The following is a 19,277-nucleotide window of genomic DNA, read 5'->3' as shown; positions in this document are numbered from 1 at the left end:
TCTTTACAGATCCAAGTCCCACCTGACTGTCAAAATCCACCTTGACTGTCTCTGCGAGTACCTGCCCATATCCCCTTGGGCTGGGCTCTTCTTGTTCTTTCTTGGTACTGTTAAGATATGCTCACTTTCTTCCTATTTATTGGAGTTTATGTTTCTGTCTTACTCCTTTGCTGGACCAAGCAGCTCACGTGTTCGTCAGTGATTTGCCAAGTGTGGGTTTATAACAATAACATCAGCCAGCATTTGCTTGATGCTGACTGTATCTTGCCTGAATTTCTGCAAATGGACACAGTCATATGAAATACGAACTTCTGGGGATTATAGACCAGACCCCTCGTCTCCTTATCCCTGAGGTTTAGCACAGTGCCTGAAACATCAAGGGTGACCAGTCGATGTTTCATGGATAGATGATATAAGGATTTATATAAGCACCAAAGCTTGCTGTGAGGGTTTATTGTGCTTAAGCCATCTTTTAAAACTTTCCCCTCACTCTTAGTCTTAATGCTTCCTCTTTGAAAGAGATCCAGAATTTGAAACTTTTCATATCTAACTTTTTCTCTGTGGAATCTCAACTTTTCTTAGTCAAATATTTCATTTTGAAAAAGAAATAAATAGCTTTGCTGCAATGACAAGATCTCAGGTTTACTTTAGGCCTTTAATGTGAGAAAGAAAAATATACACTTTGGTTAAAATATGCAGAATGGGGAAGTAAAACATTCAGTTGATACTTTAATAATTAAGCTAAATATTATCACCAAGTGATAAATGCTGCTAAGTCGGTGAAATATGCATCAGTTAGCTAATCATGCAGCCGGAGCATTATACAATTTGATTGCCTAGGATTGTTTAAAAAAAAAAGTCAGTGAGGAGAGTAATTTAATGGTTATAATATTGATATTCAAAGTCAGTGAAACTTGTTTCTTAGGGTTTGGCTATGATGTCATCTTCTTCTGAATTACTGTTTAGCTTTTCTTCTACAGCCTTCCTCTTCCTTAAGAACCTCATTTTGGTCTGGTTAGTGTTTATACCCTGTTGCCATTATTTCTTTGGAGAGTTTAGGCTGAGTTATTGGTATTCCCAGTAAATGAAGTAGTGAAAAGTGCACCAAATATGGATCAGAAATCCTAAATTCTCACTCGAACTTCAGTCACAATCAACTATCCTTTTGAGGCGGTTGAATAGGAATCACTCATTACTTTGTAGGGGGATATCAAGTGACCTATGAATCTACCTTCCTCCTCCAAGTCCCAAAAATTTTGCAAGAGACTTTTCTTCCCTTAGCACAGGCTTCTCTGGCCTGAATTTGCATGTGTCTTCCTTTTTCAGCAGCTGTCTTAGTCTTCTTTGTGCTGCTATAGCAAAATACCATAGACTGGGTAATTAATACAGAACAGAAACTTACTTTCTCACAGTTCTGGAGACTGTGAAGTCCAAGATCAAGGGACTGGCAAGTTTGGTTGTCTAGTGAGGGCTGCACCCTCCGAGGGGAAGAACTTTGTGTCCTCATATGGCAGAATTAATGTGGAAGCAGGGAGGAAGGGCCAGGTGCCAAATACTATGTGAAGCCTCTTTGATAAGGGCCTTAATCCCATTCATGAGGGAAAAGCCCTCATAGCCCAATCATCTTTAAGCCCCCATCTCTTAATACTAGATACGCTGGCAACATCTGAATGTTGGAGGAGACACATTCAAACCATAACAGTAGTGTAGGACCAGAGCAGCTCAGACTTACGCCTCATTCTGCAGAAGTGTAAGAGAAAAGTGAAGGGGTTTAAGGAGGAACTGAGTATCACCCTCCTTACACAGGAGCTTGGACATTTTGCTTTAATGAATGGGATGCAATAGTAGGTTTGAGGAATGCTTTTTTTAGTATTATGTAAGAATATATTATCAGAAGACAGAAGAACCCTGTGACAGATTGGTTGGAATTCACTGTAGTCACAATTCAGGGGTAGGGGACAGAGAACAGGAATAAAAACGTCACCAGAAAAGAGCACTAGGAGTCTCTCAGAGGAGAGGTGAAGAGCTGAATCACAATTTAAGGAACTTGTTACAGCCAGGGGATCTAGAGAAAAAATCCTTTGAGACTTATTTTTTTGAGACATAATTCAAGTACCATAAAATTTACCTCTTTAAAGTATATAATTTAGTGGTTTTCAGTATATTCACAAGGTTATAAAATACCATCCCTATTTAATTCCAGAACATAATTAATCACCCCAGAAGGAAACCCTGTATCAATTAGCAGTCACTCCATTTCCCTCCAACCCCTGAAAGCCACTGATCGACTTTCTGTGTCTCTGTCTATTCTGGACATTTCATAGAAATGTAATTACATAGTATTTGTCCTTTTGTGAATGTTCTCAGGATTCATGCATGTTATATGGCACGTATCATCACTTCATTTCTTCTTATGGCTGAATAATGTTCCATGGTATGGATATATTATATTTAGTGTATACATTCATCAGTTGATGGGGAGCCATTTGGGTAGTTTTCACTTTTTGACTTGTGAATAATGTTGCTGTGAACATTCATGTATAAGCTCTTATGTGAACATATGTTTTCAGTTTTCTTGGGCATGTACTTAGGAGCAGAACTGCTAAATCACATGGTAACTCTGTGTGTGTTTTTTTTTTTTTTTTTTTTTTTTTTTTTTTTTTTTTTTGAGACAGAGTCTCGCTTTGTCGCCCAGGCTGGAGTGCAGTGGCGCGATCTCGGCTCACTGCAAGCTCCGCCTCCCGGGTTTACGCCATTCTCCTGCCTCAGCCTCCCGAGTAGCTGGGACTACAGGCGCCCGCCATCTCGCCCGGCTAGTTTTTTGTATTTTTTAGTAGAGACGGGGTTTCACCGTGTAGACCAGGATGGTCTCGATCTCCTGACCTCGTGATCCACCCGTCTTGGCCTCCCAAAGTGCTGGGATTACAGGCTTGAGCCACCGCGCCCGGCCCTCTGTGGTTTTTTGTTTGTTTGTTTTGTTTTTATTTGTTTGTTTGTTTTGGAGATGGAGTCTCGCTCTGTCACCCAGGTTGAAGTGCAGTGGCGTGGTCTCGGCTCACTGCCAGCTCCACCTCCCAAGTTCATGCCATTCTCCTGCCTCAGCCTCCTGGGTAGCTGAGACTACAGGTGCCTACCACCAAGCCCGGCTAATTTTTTCTATTTTTAGTAGAGATGGGTTTTCACTGTGTTAGTCAAGATGGTCTCGATCTCCTGACCTTGTGATCCACCCGCCCCCGCCTCCCAAAGTGCTGAGATTACAGGCGTGAGCCACTGTGCCCAGCCAACTCTATGTTTAACATATTGATAAACTACCAACCTCTTTTCCAAAGCAACTGCACCATTTTATACTCTCACAGCAATGTATGAAGATTCCAGTTTCTCCACATCCCTATCAATACTTTGTATTGTCTGTATTATAATTATAGCTATTCTACTGGGTTTGAAGTGGTATCTCATTGTGGTTTTGATCTGCATTTCCCTAATGACAAGTGCACACCTTTTCATGTACTTATTTCCCATTTTATAGATCTTCTTTGGAGAAATGGCTATTCAGGTCCCTTTCTCATTTTCAATTGTGTTATTTGGCTTTTTATTGAATTTATAGAAATTCTTTTTGTTTTTGAGACGGGATCTCACTTTACCACCCAGGCTGGAGTGCAGTGGCGTGATCACAACTCACTGCACCCTTGACCTCCTGGGCTCCAGAGATCCTCCAACTCCAAGTAGCTGGGACTACAGTTGTTTACCACTATGTTCCAGCTAATTTTTTTTTATTTTTTGTAGAGACAGGGTCGCACTATGTTGCCTAGGCTAGTCTCAAACTCTGGCCTCAAGCAATCCTCTGCCTTGGACTCCCAAAGTGCTACGATTACAGGTGTGAACCATCATGCTCAGCTGATAAAAATTCTTTATATATTTTGTAAACTAGATCCTTATCAGATATGACTTGCAAATATTTTCCCCAATTCTGTGAACTCTTTTGACTTTTTAAATAGTGTCCTCTGAAGCACAGATTTTTTATTTGATTGCAGTCCATTCACTTCTTTTTTGTTTTATAGATTTAGAAACTTTTTTAATATTTTTATTTTTAATTTTTGTGGATACATAGTATGTGTATTTATGGATTACATGAGCTATTTTGATACAGGCATGCAATGCATAATAATCAAATCAGGTAAATGGGGTATCCATTACCTCGGACATTTATTCTTTGTGTTGTAAACAATACAGTTATACTCTTAGTTATTTTTAAATGTATAGTCACCCTGTTATCCTAGTAAATACTAGATCTTATTTATTCTATTTTTTGTACCCTTAGCCATCCCTACTGCCTCTGCTCCCACCCACCACTACCCTTCTAGCTTCTAATAACCATCCCTCTACTCTTATCTGTATGTGTTCAGTTGTTTTAAGTTTTAGCTCCCATAGATAAGTGAGAACATGGGAAATTTGTCTTTCTGTGTCTGGTTTACTTCACTTAATATAATGACCTCCAGCTTCATCCCTGTTATTGCAAATGACAGTGCTCCCCATTCTTTTTTATGGCTGAATAGTTCTCCATTGTATAGATGTACCACATTTTCTTTATCTCTTCACCTACTGATGAACACTTAGGTTGCTTCCAAATTTTGGCAGTTGTGAGTAGTGCTGCAACAATGGGATGCAGAGATCTCTTCAATACACTGATTTCTTTTCTTTTGGGCATGTACTTAGGAGTGGGATATGTGTCTTCTTCTCAACTTGTTAGAGCTTTAGATGTCACATTCTAAGAAACCATTGCCTAATCCAAGATCATTCACATTTACACCTATGTTTTCTCCTAAGAGTTTTATATTTTTAGCTCTTACATTTAGATCTAAGATCTATTTTGAATCAGGTTTTGCTAATTTAAAACAAATTATGGTGTGAGGTAGGAGTTCAAGTCCATGAGATTTTGATAGATGCAATTGATCAGCTCAAGGTGTCTACACACTATGAGGAATGAACTGTAGGAATTATCCCTGGAGGGAGAATAAGAAGATCGCCTTCCCCACGGATTTGATGCTGAAAGAGCATGTTTGTCCTAAGAGTTTAATGAGAATATTATAGAGAGATTTGGTTTATGTATTGAACTGGACCCAGCTGGATTCTGTAATCATGTGGAATATATAACCTTGCAATTTTTCAGTAATATATATATATATATACCTTCTATTTTACTCTAATGAAGGAGATCTTACCTTCCAAGTGGTAAGTTGATGATGTGATGATTCAGATATCTACAGAAGATGATCTCTGTTCAGCAGTGAAGCAAGAGGCTGTAGTCCTTTAGTTCCTATGAGCAGTGGAATACCTTCATCCTTCGGGGAAAATGGTATGATGGAAGCAGAGGGTCCCACTGGCATGGGCACAGGAAGGGAATTAAGGAGAATGAGCTGGCCACCAATCAGCTCAATATTTAAGAATAGTATAGGGGGCTGGGCATGGTGGCTCTTTCTTGTAATCCCAGCACTTTGGGAGGCCGAGGCTGGTGGATCACCTGAGATCAGGAGTTCAAGACCAGCCTGGCCAACATGGTGAAACCCCATCTCTACTAAAAATACAAAAATTAGCCAGGCCATGGTGGTGGGTGCCTGTAGTCCCAGCTACTGGGGAGGGTGAGGCAGGAAAATCACTGGAACCCAGGAGGTAGAGGTTGCAGTGAGCCAAGACTGTGCCACTGCACTCCAGCCTGGTGGACAGAGGGAGACTCTGTCTCAAAATAAATAAATAAGAAAAAAAAAAGAATAGTATAAGGAAATTCTTTCAATGACGTATGATTGTTTACTGGAAATGCCTTTTCTGTCTACTTCATACCCTTTAACTGCCCATTATTAACCTCTGTTCTCTGTGGTCTCTTACATTTCTGCATGTCTTCTAAACAGAGCCCACCCACTCACTTCTGACAACCCCACCCACTAACTGCCAGCATTGCCTCAGTCCAAAATATCCTCATAAATGTTGATCCCTCGTGGAGGAGTGCTGCCCCTCTTTGGAGCCGCTTGTTTTGATGTTTATTTTTTCATGATACTAAGCCTTCTTTGTATCTCTATCATGTAACGTGGTCCTAGGGTATAATTATTACTCAGCATGTTTGCTGATTTTATGTCTGTGCTTGCTCTTCTTTCAATTAAGTTGCAGTTGGGAAAAGAAGACTTAATTGTGTCCATTGAAAATGTTGACATTTTTCATGGAACTTAACAGGCTGATTCTGGAACTTATATGCAAAACTAAAGGGCCAAAGATGGTTAAGACAGTTTTTAAAGTGAAAGCTCAAGGTTGTGATATTTGTCTTATACAGGTTTAGTGTACCAGGACCGATCTTACATTGTAGTGAATAAATGCGGTATAGTATTGGCACGGTGATAGACAAATAAACCGATGAAATGGAATAGAGAACTCAGAAACAGAGCCTCACGTGGCATACAGTGAATATTTGTTCATCACACCACTCCCTTTTCCCCTGGATATAAACTAAACTACATTTCCCAGCCTCCCTTGCTGGCTCTTGTGACTGAGTTCCAACCAGTAGACTGAAGGCAGAAGTGATACATGCCACTTCCAGGCATGGCCCATGAAATCTTCCTGTGAACAGTTCATTTTCCTCTGTCTACCAGCTGAATGTTAAGTTCTCAGGAGATCCAGAGTAGGGCAAAAGCTCAAGATGAAGAGAGCTTTGATCCTGAATTCTCCCAAGGAGAGCACGCAAGGCAGCAGCCCATCCAGAGCACCTGCAAAAGATGATTCATGATCACAAATTAAACTTTTGCTATGTTAAGTACTGAAATTGTGGGATTGTTTGTGGGTCTGCCCCAGTAAATCATGTTTGGATGGAAACTTGGCATATAACAGCTGGCTCGGCAGATAATGCAAGGAAGTTAGACTATTTAATATAAAGGCCTGGGACAGCGGGATGCTATGTAGAAAATAACACCAACAAATTCAGTCTCTTCCCCATGTACCATTCTAGGTGGATTGATGCTGTAAATGTGAAAATAGAACTTTAAAACTTTTCAAACAGCACATAGGAGAGCATCTTTATGATTTCAAGAGAGAGATTGAAAGTCTAAGACAGGCAAAGTACAAATCAGGAGGGAAAGACTGATGAAAATCAGTTGCATTAAAATGAGAAAGTTCTGAATAAAGGCACCATAAGTGTGAAGACAAGCCGAAGACTGGGAGAGTATTTGAAATATATCAGTATCCAATATACTGATACCCAATATAGAATCCAATAAAGATTGTGTCCAGACTATTTAAAGAAGTAAGGCTAAGCACCTCAATTATGGGCAAAAGTTATGAATGGGCATCTTACGGAAGGGAAAAACTTGAGTAGCCAATAACTACGTGAAAAAAATCTCGAATCTCGCCACCTGTCAGAAACGTGTACATTAAAACCAGTTAATAAAATTAAACCAGTTGCCAAAATTAAAATCCAGTGATGCTACATTTACTACCTCTGGTTAATGTGAATTGCAACAAGCAATTTGGAAAGCAATTTTGAATATCCAGGAAACTCGAGCAGATTTCCCTATATCCCAGCAGTTTTTCACTGTCAATGGAATTGATGATGTTTCGTATTTCCTAAGCTTGATGGTCAATAGTGTTATTATCCTCACCTTTTTCTACGTCTGAAATTGTTTATCATCCGTTTTTAAGACAATCATATTCTCTTCTCTTTAGTCTTTCGTCCTACAGGTATTATCAGATTTACCTCAATCCTTTTCTTTCTTCTCACGTCGAGCAGCCCATCTGATATTAATCGTTGAATACTTTCCAAGTGGTTTTCCCATGAAAAACTGATTTGTTGTAATGACTTTGCCCTAGAACTTAAAATTAGTATGTACATTAATAACTAACACATAGAGCATACTATGTATCAGATACTAAGTATTTTTTCATATCAACTCTTACATTAACTTAAAAAAAAACTGTCCTACCATTAGCTCCTTTAATTCTCACAACAGCTCTGTGAGGTAGGTTATCATTATCCCTGCTCATGAATGAAGAAACTGTGATGCAAGAGAGGCGATAGGTAGAGGAGGTGGTATTCAAACCCTAGCCATCTCGCTCCCAGATCTGCACCACAAACCACCTTTGCTGATGTTTCTGCTGCACTATGGTCAAGCGGAAGGGTAGGTAGATTTCCTGGGTTGTTCAGGCTGGAGTCGGTTCAGATTGATTGGGAATGAAAAGACTGAATTAGCCACATGAACCATTTCCACTGGCTGAATTCTCCAGAACATTTTTCTGGCTCACACAAGCAGTTTATTTCCAGTTGTTTTCTTCCTCTTACCAGGCAATGGTTTAATGTTGTCAGCATTATTGTGAAGTACATGGAGCATTTATAGAATTCAACAGCCATTTCCAAATTCAGAGTACTTTTCCTTTACTGAATAATGCATCTTTAATTACCAGCCAACTTAAGCCGGTTTTCAAAGAGTGGAACTGTTTATTGCCAGCTGTCTCCCACAGTAATAGATAAGAATTGTGTTTTATATTATTTTATTTTTTGGTAATTCAAGCCCTCCCTCAGAGGGAAGTATATAGTTCCCTGATACTTGTACTTCAAACAGATGAATTCATTCCCAGCCTGGAGAGCAGCCAAATCTCTAAATTGACGTGTTCACAGAATAATAAATTTCATGTAAGAGAATGAAGCCAGATGCAAGAGGATTTGATACAAGTGCATTTGAACTCTACAGATGATACAAAATATTTCTCTTCTTAAGAAATTTTCATAAATTGTTAAATAAAAGACTCTGTGTTAGAGGTTTTGTGCTCAATTCAGCTTCTGCTACACATTTCAGTGAACAGATTATTCTGGCAGTATGTCAGCAGGAGGCTAGACATTAGATAATTACTCGTGAAATATTTCTAATGGTTGAGCCATGCCCCATGTGAAATATCATTCAACCCCTGAGAGATTCCCTGAGTTCTAGCACTGGACTGGTGCATCCACTTGGTAATTCAGAAGCTGAGGCTCACTGTTTTTGCAAGTTCATGGTGTTGCTTTTCCTGGCTAGGTTTGCATCAAACACACTTTTTATCTGCATTATTTTTTATCTGACACCCAAGATACAATGCACATCCTTTCAGTGGAGTTTGAATGCATTTGTTTTCTTTGCATAGATCAGATACCTTCTCTTAGTCCTATGTAGAACTATTTTAAAAACCTTGCACAACACCTTAAAAGAACTATAGGGCATAGGTCTTGTTTTAAGAAATAGTACATTCTTTGATTTCTTCCTAAATATGCTTTTCTTTAGAAACAACAGAAATCTCCACAATTTTAAACAGAATTTCGGGTGTTAAGAGGGAGAAAAGCAACAATCTCTTACTCTAAATGGTTGAATAAAATGCCTGGATGTTATGAACACTAAAGCCATTTTAATAATGTTATCATTTTTATGCAGGCCTCATCTAAATAGAATGTTTAGACTAACCTTTGAAAAGGATGAAAACAAAAAATTTAATCCTTTGCAAAAATGTCGTATTCTTCTTCCAGCTGTCATGGTTTATTTTTCGTGGTAGATGGTCATATTCCTACCACTGGACTGTTTTATTCCAGACAAGCGGTCATCTCTGTGCATTCAGCCTCTCTAAATTAATAGATTAGCCTCACAGCTGTACTCAGAAGTATATTAGAAAGACTTACCCTTTAACAGAGAATAGATAATGATGTCATTGTCTTTAAGAGATTGAAAATATATTAACCACAAGGTTTAGAAAGATATAGAAGAAAAGTTTAAGCCAAACAACTCTGCATATTTAAATTTGACACACACAGTCCCAGTATGCCATATCCTCGGAGTCTCAGAGCAGTGGATGATAAAGAGGCTCTTTCTAAATTGACTAGTAGACTGCAATTATCAATAAATGTCTTCTACCTTGGAAGTACTAGGCTCTAATTCAGGGTCCTCCCAGTTTGGTGAGGCCTCAGCTTTTCTTTTTGCTTTTTTTTTTTTTTTTTTTTTTTGAGACGGAGTCTCGCTCTGTCGCCCGGGCTGGAGTGCAGTGGCCGGATCTCAGCTCACTGCAAGCTCCGCCTCCCGGGTTTATGCTATTCTCCTGCCTCAGCCTCCCGAGTAGCTGGGACTACAGGCGCCTGTCACCTTGCCTGGCTAGTTTTTTGTATTTTTTAGTAGAGATGGGGTTTCACCATGTTAGCCAGGATGGTCTCGATCTCCGGACCTCGTGATCCGCTTGTCTCGGCCTCCCAAAGTGCTGGGATTACAGGCTTGAGCCACCGTGCCCGGCCGGCCTCAGCTTTTCAAACAGAAAGCTTGCTTGAGTTTCAGAGAGATTCTCTGTCCCCATTCTCCCTACCCATCTACCTTCATCCCAAGCCTCCTCTTCTGGGGGCCAGACGAGCGGGGTTTCAGGGAGCTCTGAATAAAATTCCTGGGCTCATGGTACCGTGTATATTCCTCTTCTCACTTCTCCTGCGTCACTCACGCTGTGTTTCAAAAATGAAAGGCTGTTCATTCTCTGAGTTATCAAATAAGTGTTTATTATATACACATACATTTACACATAAGCGAACTGTGTGTGTGTGTGTGTGTGTGTTTATGTATGTCTGTGTGTGTGCGTGCGTGCAGGCTGCTCCTCGTTTTCGTGGAGCCCCTTTTGGTGCACAGGATTTGTGTGACAGATATTTATGCAGTGACTAAAGGGAGTTCTTCTCCACATAAGGTTCCAGAAAAATACATTTCAAGGTCACCCACTAAGAATCAGGTCAAGTTCTAAAGCAGATGACGGCAGTAGGATTGGTTGGCAAATGCAAATGGTGAGGGCTCCATCCATTTTTCATGAAGTTATAATTAACGCGCTGTCTGCCTCCCACAGGTGCAACCTTTGGGAATGAAGAACAGCCAGTTCTGAAGGCATCTCTGCCTTCTAAGGACACACCCAAGGGGGCCGGCCGGGTGGCCCCTCCGGCGTCCTCCAGTGTGGCAGCACCCCGCAGGAGTTTACTTCCAGCGCCAAAATCCACTTCCACACCCGCTGGTAAGACTTTGTGCCTTGGAGAGGCTCCCTGGTGGAGTGCCCTTTCTGCATCAGTAAAAAGTCTTTTGAAAGCCCCTGTGTACATCAGCTATTTAGAAGGGATGATTGATGAAATGATAGTTCATAATACCACTACTCTTAAGGCACTTTCATGTATTCATGTTTAAATTCTCATAACTGCCTCTTACTCTTCCCATGACTGGTAACCCTTTGAATCACACAGTTTCCATTTCAGAAAGCAAGAACCAACTATTTTAAGCAAACTGGCATTTGGCTTAGGGAAGCGGGTGCTCACAATATCATTGCAAGGACTGTAGGAGCAAGCTCCAGGCTGCGCCTCCAGGAATGAGCCCCACAGCCCCGGAGAGAAGTGCTGTCTCTGCGACAGTCCGGGAGCTCCATGCCTCTGCTGGCTCTAGGCTCACATCTCCAAAGCTAGGATCCAGGGATGGATCCATGGCTCCCATGGTAGGGTTGGCTCTAGACTGGACTGCAGGGTTCAGTCCAGCAAAACTGATCCCCGTGCCCCACCTGTGCATACCCACAAAGCTAGTGACTGGACCTGCAGAATTCAGCTGATTCAAAGGTGTAACTAGCACAGGTGCTTGTCAGCAGAAAGTGCCCAGGCACCACCAGTGTGGCCCCTGCTGTGCTTCTCTTCCCATCCCTCCCACAAGTGCATCTCTTTGCCTGCAAGGATGTTTGTGTATCTTGTTCCTAGCTTTTCTTTTTCTGCACTATAGAAGGCACATTTATCAGGATGATAGAATGAATGTTGAGCCCTAATTCCCCATAGATGGCTCATCCATATCAGTGTTTATTCCTCCATATTTTTCTTATGCTTGTATCAAGGTATCGTCATATCAATGTATATACATATGTAAACATATGAGTTTTATACGTATTTTTAAATGAGACTGCATTATATCAATTTTTCTACATGTTGCTTTCCTTATGCAGTGTAGGTTACAGAAATACCCTTGGCCATGGTAGGGCTCATTCTTTTCAATGGCTGCATGCTGTGGATATGCCATGATGTATTCAGTCATTCCTTCACTAGTTGGCATTCATTTTGCAACCAGTATTTGCTACAACAAACAATGCTGCAATAAACAGCCTTGAGTGGGTGGCATTGTGTCTATGGGATCAGTTCCCTGGAGTGGTATTGCTTTGTTTGATGCATTAATAGATATGGATAGATTGCCTTTCAGAGAGGCTCCACCCATATCCCTGCTAGGAAGAGGTGTTATCCCTTTCTAGAATTTTGGTCCGCTTGATGGGAGTCAAGCATTATCGCAAAGTTATTTTACTTTGCATCTCCCTGACCACTAGACTAACTGGAACCTCTTGCTCTAGCAGCACCTTGCAGTTCCCTTTGTTAAGACTTAAATTGGCTCATTCAGTTGTGTTCTTCCTCGGGGGAAGGTAAGCTTCTGGGGGGGGGGGGACTGTGTCTGTTTTAACACAGCATCCTCATTGCCTGCCACAGTGACTGACTCACAGCAGGTGTTTAACATCTATGTGTTAATTATTGAATCAACAAATGAATGAATGGATATCACATGGCATTTGAATCTTGCAGCTACAATTTATTAATAGTTTGGCCTTGGTTTAATTATAAAATAATTAGACAACCCTATGGTAAGTTAAAACACTGTGGTTGAATCAACACTATAGCCCAGTGTTTCTCAAGCTTTAGTGTATCCATGTCACCTGCAGGGGTGGTAAAAACACAGATTACTGGGCCCTATCCCCAGGGTTATTGGTTCAGTAGGTTTGGTTTGGGCCTTGAGAATTTGCATTTCTAACAAATTCCCAGGCGGTGCCCGTAGACTAGGAATTACACTTTGTGAGCCACTTGTAGAAAAATGGGTTAGGAATTTGAAGACACTTCTTAGAAAAAGATGGGCAAAGGGCTCTTAGCCATATGAAGGGATAATAATTGGCCTCACTGATAAGAAAAAGGCAAAGTGAAACTACAGTAGATTCCAACACCCTACCAATTATACTGGCAAAAATCCAGAAGTTTGACAACATATTCTGTTTGTGAGGCTGCAAGCAAACAGGCATTCTCATATGTTTTTGGTGGGAATATAAAATGGTACAACTAGGAAGAGGAGTTTGGCAGTATCTAACAAAATCATACATGCATTTATTCTTTGACATAATAGTCTCACCCCAAGCAGTCTTTCCCAAAGGTAGACTGACAAGAATACAGTGCATGGAGTGATTCATTGCAGCACTCTTTGAAGTAGAAAAAGACTGAAAACAACTCAAATGTCCGTTAACGGGGCTTACTGAACAGATTGTGGTATATCCACAGGATGCAGTACTGTGTAGCTGTTACATGAGTGGGGAGATAGCTCTATGTATTAACATTACTAGAAAGTGATTTCCAGGAGGTCATTGAGCAATAAAAGATGGAGAAAAAAATGTAGTAGACCATGTTTTATCTAAACAATAGGAAAATATTATATATGAACTTACATTAAGAAAAAGCAATAGAAGAATAAGCTAAGATTTTTTTTTTAAATGATGACCTTTAGGGTGAAAGAAGGAATAAAAGGAGAGAATAGAGATAAAGCCTAATGACACATGTTGAGTGCACCTTGTTTTGTAGATTTGAAATTACATAGATATTTTACACAATTATACACTAAATGTTAAAAAGTAATAGCTAAAACTCAAACATGAAATTAAACAAGTGGAAGTAATTGCATAGCCCGTTGATGGCGTAACCACACAGAGTACATTCTCAATGGTATATACCTCAGATTTAGAAATAATTGTAATGAAAATCTGAAATTATTGGTGGTAGTGTTAGTATCATGATTCTGCATCTGCTGTTATTCTGAATGTGTGTATTATAGGATAAATGTGATAGGTGTATTATAGGATAAAGTCAGAACTCATCTGAAATTTATCTTTAAAACAATATTCTCAGCTCTTTGCACTGGAAAGTTGTAAGTGGTGACTAAACCAGTCATAATGAGCGCCCCTAGAGCCCAGGTTGTGATGACTAAATGGACTTCCCAGTAGAGGGAGACAGGGAGCCTTGAAGAAACAGGTGTTTCAGGTCTAGGACAGGAAATGTAGATCCTAGAACATCTTGCCATACTAGCTGGCTAAGGAGAATATAAAAACTGAGGATTCTGTTGAAAGGACTTAAGGGTCAACCTGAATAAGCTCCTGCTAGTAAAAAAGAAAAAACAGAAGAAAAACTGAAAAAGAGTTTGAATATCAATAAGATTAGTATTTACAATGGATTAATACCTATCCATGAGGGCATATGATAAAAATAAAAAACAAAAAAAAACCCTCCAAAACTAGTCACATTGGAAGATGCTAGGAAATGACCTCATTATTTTAAAATCTGGTAAATAAAGGAAAAGAAAAGCCTTTTAGTAATTTCTCCTACTCAGTCTGTATCTCAAGATAACCAAATAGCTGGTGAGGGGGAAATTTCTCTTTATAAAAGTATTACAGCTGATACAAAACACATGATTACACAGCCCTATTTGCTGCTTCTGATGGATGAGTTGATAAAAGCAATGCTCATCAGTATGAGGAATCACCAGACATTACGAAGTATCCTGATGGAAATATATACAAATTACTGGGAATTAGTCTTAAGGGGAGAAATGGATTTGGTGCAGCCTCTGGAGTTAACCACTGATTTAGGAATGCAGAGAAGCATGTTGAAAACACCATGGGGATTGAATCAGCAAACCTAGACTCTGGGAAGCTCTTGAACCCAGGAGGCGGAGGTACTCAGCAAGAGCAACAACAACACAAAGTGTGACAAATAAAAACCAAACATCTTTGGGGAAAACCAAGAAGGTGTGGGAACCTGTAGATTACAAAAAATTGTAAACATATCAACCAATTGCAGTATGGAGCTAATTTTAGGTCCTAATTCAAACAAACATTTGAACAAAAATTTGAAATTCCAACAAAAATTCAAAAAATCTTTTGAAGATGTTGGGAAAATGTGAACACTGGCTATGTGGTGACATTAAGGAGTTACTGTTAATTGTTTTTAGACAAGTCTCTCTCTATTGCCCAGGCTGGAGTGCAGTGGCACACTCTTGGCTCACTGCAGTCTCCACCTTCTGGATTCAAGCGATTCTTCTGCCTTAGTCTCCCAAGTAGCTGGAATTACAGGTGTGTGCCACTAGACCTGGCTAATTTTTGTATTCTTAGTAGAGATGGGGTTTCACCACGTTGGCCAGGCTGATCTCGAACTTCTGACCTCAGGTGATTTGCCCGCCTCAGCCTCCCAAAGTGCTGGGATTACAGGTGTGAGCCACCGCACCTGAATTATTGTTAATATTTTGAGTTTGATGATGTATTTGTGGCTATGTTTTTAAAAAGAGTCATGTTTTAGATTCACATATATGAAATGCTATCTGATATTTCCTTCAAAATAACCTAGGATGGTGGTGAGCAGAGTCTGTGATATAAAAGATGAAACAAAACTGGCCACACGTTGCTCATTGTTGAAGCTGGGTAATGGAATACAGTAAGTTAACTCGACTAGTCTCTTTACTTTAGTGTCCATTTAAAGAGTTATGTAATAGCATGGTAAAATGTGTAGAGAAAATGGCTGTTTTCATGGAAGTGAAGTTAAATGGAAATAAGGTATTTCAAATGTTGAAAAGAGGAAAGGCAGGTAGTGTGACCATAAGTTCCATTACTTTTCCAAGTGTTTCTGCTACAAAGGGGATTTCTGAAAGCCATGCACTATCTATCTATCTATCTATCTATCTATCTATCAATCAATCAATCATCTATCTAATTTATTTGAGACAGTCTGGCTTTGTCACCCAGGCTGGAGTGCAGTGGCATGATCTCAGCTCACTGCAACCTCCGCCTCCTGGGTTCAAGAGATTCTCTTGCCTCAGCCTCCCGAGTAGCTGGTATTACAGGCACCCGCCATCACGCCCAGTTAATTTTTGTGTTTTTATTAGAGACGGGGTTTCACCATGTTGGCCAGGCTGGTCTCGAACTCCTGATCTCAGGTGATCTGCCTGCCTTGGCCTCCCAAAGTGCTGGGATTACAGGTATGAGCCACCAAGCCATGCACTCTTGATAACAGTTTTCTTCCACTTTGTATTACTTTATAAAACACTAATGTACAGAATCTAATTTGGTTCTCACAAAGACCCTAAGAGGTAGGCAGGGAAATTATTACAGATGCAGAAAGTGAGACTCAGGTGAGACGAGTTGTCCAAGGTCACACAGTGGCATCCAGAAACAAATGGATGTGGTATATGTTCCCTGTCCTTTTCTTATAATAATAGCATAAATATCCAGCTAAGGACTCTCAGAATTCCATCTGTGGGCTGCAGTTTGTCCATTACCAACAGATTGCATGTGTGTGAACAGGGCATGGTGTTAAGCAGGGCGATGCCCAGGGCTTTGTGCTTTAGGCCCGGCTCTCTTTGAGATTACCTGGTTAGGAGTTCCAGTGGGGATGCCTTAACCTCTGTGTGGTCCTTCCCTGCTCTCGCTTGTGGCGGAGCACACCCCACACTATTTGCGTTTTCCATAAAATAATGCACTTTTGAGAAGTGTGCTCCTTTCCTAATCCATCTTGAATTAATTTTTGTATAAGGTGTATGGAAGGGATCCAGTTTCAGCTTTCTACTTATTGCTAGCCAGTTTTCCCAGCACCATTTATTAAATAGGGAATCCTTTCCCTGTTTCTTGTTTTTGTCAAGTTTGTCAAAGATCAGATGGTTGTAGATGTGTGGTATTATTTCTGAAGGCTCTGTTCTGTTCCATTGGTCTATATCTCTGTTTTGGTACCAGTACCATGCTGTTTTGGTTACTGTAGCCTTGTAGTATAGTTTGAAGTCAGGTAGCATGATGCCTCCAGCTTTGTTCTTTTGGCTTAGGATTGTCTTGGCAATGCGGGCTCTTTTTTGTTTCCATATGAACTTTAAAGCAGTTTTTTCCAATTCTGTGAAGAAAGTCATTGGTAGTTTAATGGGGATGGTGTTGAATCTATAAATTACCTTGGGCAGTATGGCCATTTTCACGATATTGATTCTTCCTATCCATGAGCATGGTATGTTCTTCCATTTGTTTGTGTCCTCTTTTATTTCATTGAGCAGTGGTTTGTAGTTCTCCTTGAAGAGGTCCTTCACATCCCTTGTAAGTTGGATTCCTAGGTATTTTATTCTCTTTGAAGCAATTGTGAATGGGGGTTCACTCATGATGTGGCTCTCTGTTTGTCTGTTATTGGTGTATAAGAATGCTAGTGATTTTTGCACATTGATTTTGTATCCTGAGACTGTTTTATATTCAACTTCTGTTGCTTACGGAAGCTGGAGTTTAGAGAAATAAAGTAACCCTCACACCCTCAGTCATAGAACTTCTTTGTAGCAGGAATCAACCTCAGCCTGTTGGCCTTTAAAACCTATAGACCTAACTTCTGCTGTTTAAATGTTCTTACTTTGATGGAAGCCAATTAATTGCATTTTATTGAAGTTACCTTGATTGAAAAATACAACTTAGAGACTTAGTTCTTCTTGCTAGTTACCTTACATATAGTTTCCCAACTCCCATACAGTAATTCTGAGGTCTGTTTATACGCCTCCCTCTTAGGGGTTTCAGATGCAGGCTGAGAGCTAATGCCCTGTCCTAAACATGTTTGAGGTATATGATCCACTCCTATAATACTGATTTCCTGTAAGTTCATAATGACCATTGAGATCGGTGTGATGACAATGGAAAGTGTTACAGATTTAGTGCTAATGATTTTATATATGTATACACACACACACACACACACACACACACACACAAAACATGCTATTCAGTGCTCTGTAAAAGGAAGGCTCCCAAGTATTCCTGAAACTTAGCTTTAGTCATGTTGTGGTTCTTCTTCTCAAAATTTTTATGAAAAGCTTTTCTGCTGTTCATATGTCAAATACAAAATCTCTCCAGTGCATTGAGCCATATAATTTTACACTAATAGTGGGGCTTTACCTGTTGACTCTTCTAACTGACTTGCACTATTGTAGCAAATAGGAAAATACTTCCAGCTGCACATATTGATCTGAAGATGAATTACTTCTTGTCAATATGCCCTCCGATTCTGTCACATTGATATGATGCATTATAGAAAATAAAATTCCTTTATTCAGACTAAGGTATAGGATTTCTAGTAGTTGTATAAAAATGAGTAACTGGTATATTATTATTTGAGTTCCTGTCTGCCTAGGGAAAAACATTCCCTGGGAATAGGCTGCTACTCAGTAGGCTAAAGAAACTCTACTTGTGTCATAAAATTAATTTTGCTTCTTGAAAAGCAAATTGTTATTGATTTTACAAATTTAAGGATTTCTGGTCATACTATAATTTAATAATATAAATAGCTTGTTAACATCAGGAAAATGTGTTTGTTGAGCACTTTGATAATGTGTACATGTACCAGATAGAGCTGTTCTACCAAGTTCTCCCTGTCTTCCTCCAGTCCTCTCAAGTATCATTTTCTCTTTTTGTGCACATCTTAAATGAAGAAAATGAGGAAGACCTTGCTAAAATAAAATATTTAGCTTTAGGAAAAAACAAAGTAAGAAATAGGGTCACTTGATTACTACTGGAATTGTGGTCTTAGGTAATTTGTGAGTTTATTCTTACTGTAGCATATGACATGCATTCTTTTAATGTAAATAGCTCTAAAAGCATGTTATTTTCCAGTAATGAAAGAATCATGGTGCCTCATAAGCTCTTGTTGACTTGGGAGTATTCAGAAATCTCCCGGATTTGAGACCAGAAGAGGCAGGGTCGAAGACATTAGGCTGTGCTGGTATCTTCAGTGAAGATGCTCTTATTGCCCTTTGCTGACTGTGGTCTCCCCAAGGCTGAGTCTAGATTGCTGTCACAGTGTCAACTTATTTGTCATTGTGAAGTCAATAGGGGACCAGCAATTAGTTTGGGGATAGAAGAGGTTGTAGGAGAATAGAAGTGTTCAAAAAGAATCTTTGTGGGAGAATAATACATATAATAAATATGAGTTCCATTTATTTGCATGATATCACAGAGACAGGAAAATATAATGGAGATGATGTATACAATTTCTGGTTAAAGGAACTGTCTACTTCATCATTTGGAGAGCTACATGAGTGTGTGTCTTAGATGGTCTGTCTGCTGTTTTTTCTGGCCAGAAGAAGGAAAGTCAGGAAGCACTAGGAACCACAGACCACGACACCAAAGTCAACTCTCAGACATTCAGAGAC

The 19,277-nt window shown here is 39.8% G+C and overlaps 1 protein-coding gene across 2 annotated transcripts in view; it reads left to right on the top strand.

Annotated features, from left to right (window-relative positions):
* The window catches only part of MTUS2 (microtubule associated scaffold protein 2), a 454,130-nt gene that overhangs the window by 243,895 nt on the left and 190,958 nt on the right, over positions 1 to 19,277 (top strand). For both annotated transcript variants that reach the window (XM_030922344.1, XM_030922345.1), the window contains exon 4: positions 10,867 to 11,028. In XM_030922344.1, the coding sequence (XP_030778204.1) occupies positions 10,867 to 11,028 (162 nt within the window). The remainder of the gene's footprint in view (positions 1 to 10,866; positions 11,029 to 19,277) is intronic.

This window comes from Rhinopithecus roxellana, chromosome 18 (assembly GCF_007565055.1).
Source record: "Rhinopithecus roxellana isolate Shanxi Qingling chromosome 18, ASM756505v1, whole genome shotgun sequence".
Lineage (NCBI taxonomy): Eukaryota > Metazoa > Chordata > Mammalia > Primates > Cercopithecidae > Rhinopithecus > Rhinopithecus roxellana.
Note: the sequence above shows the minus strand (reverse complement) of the source record. Positions and strands in the feature narration are given on the sequence as shown.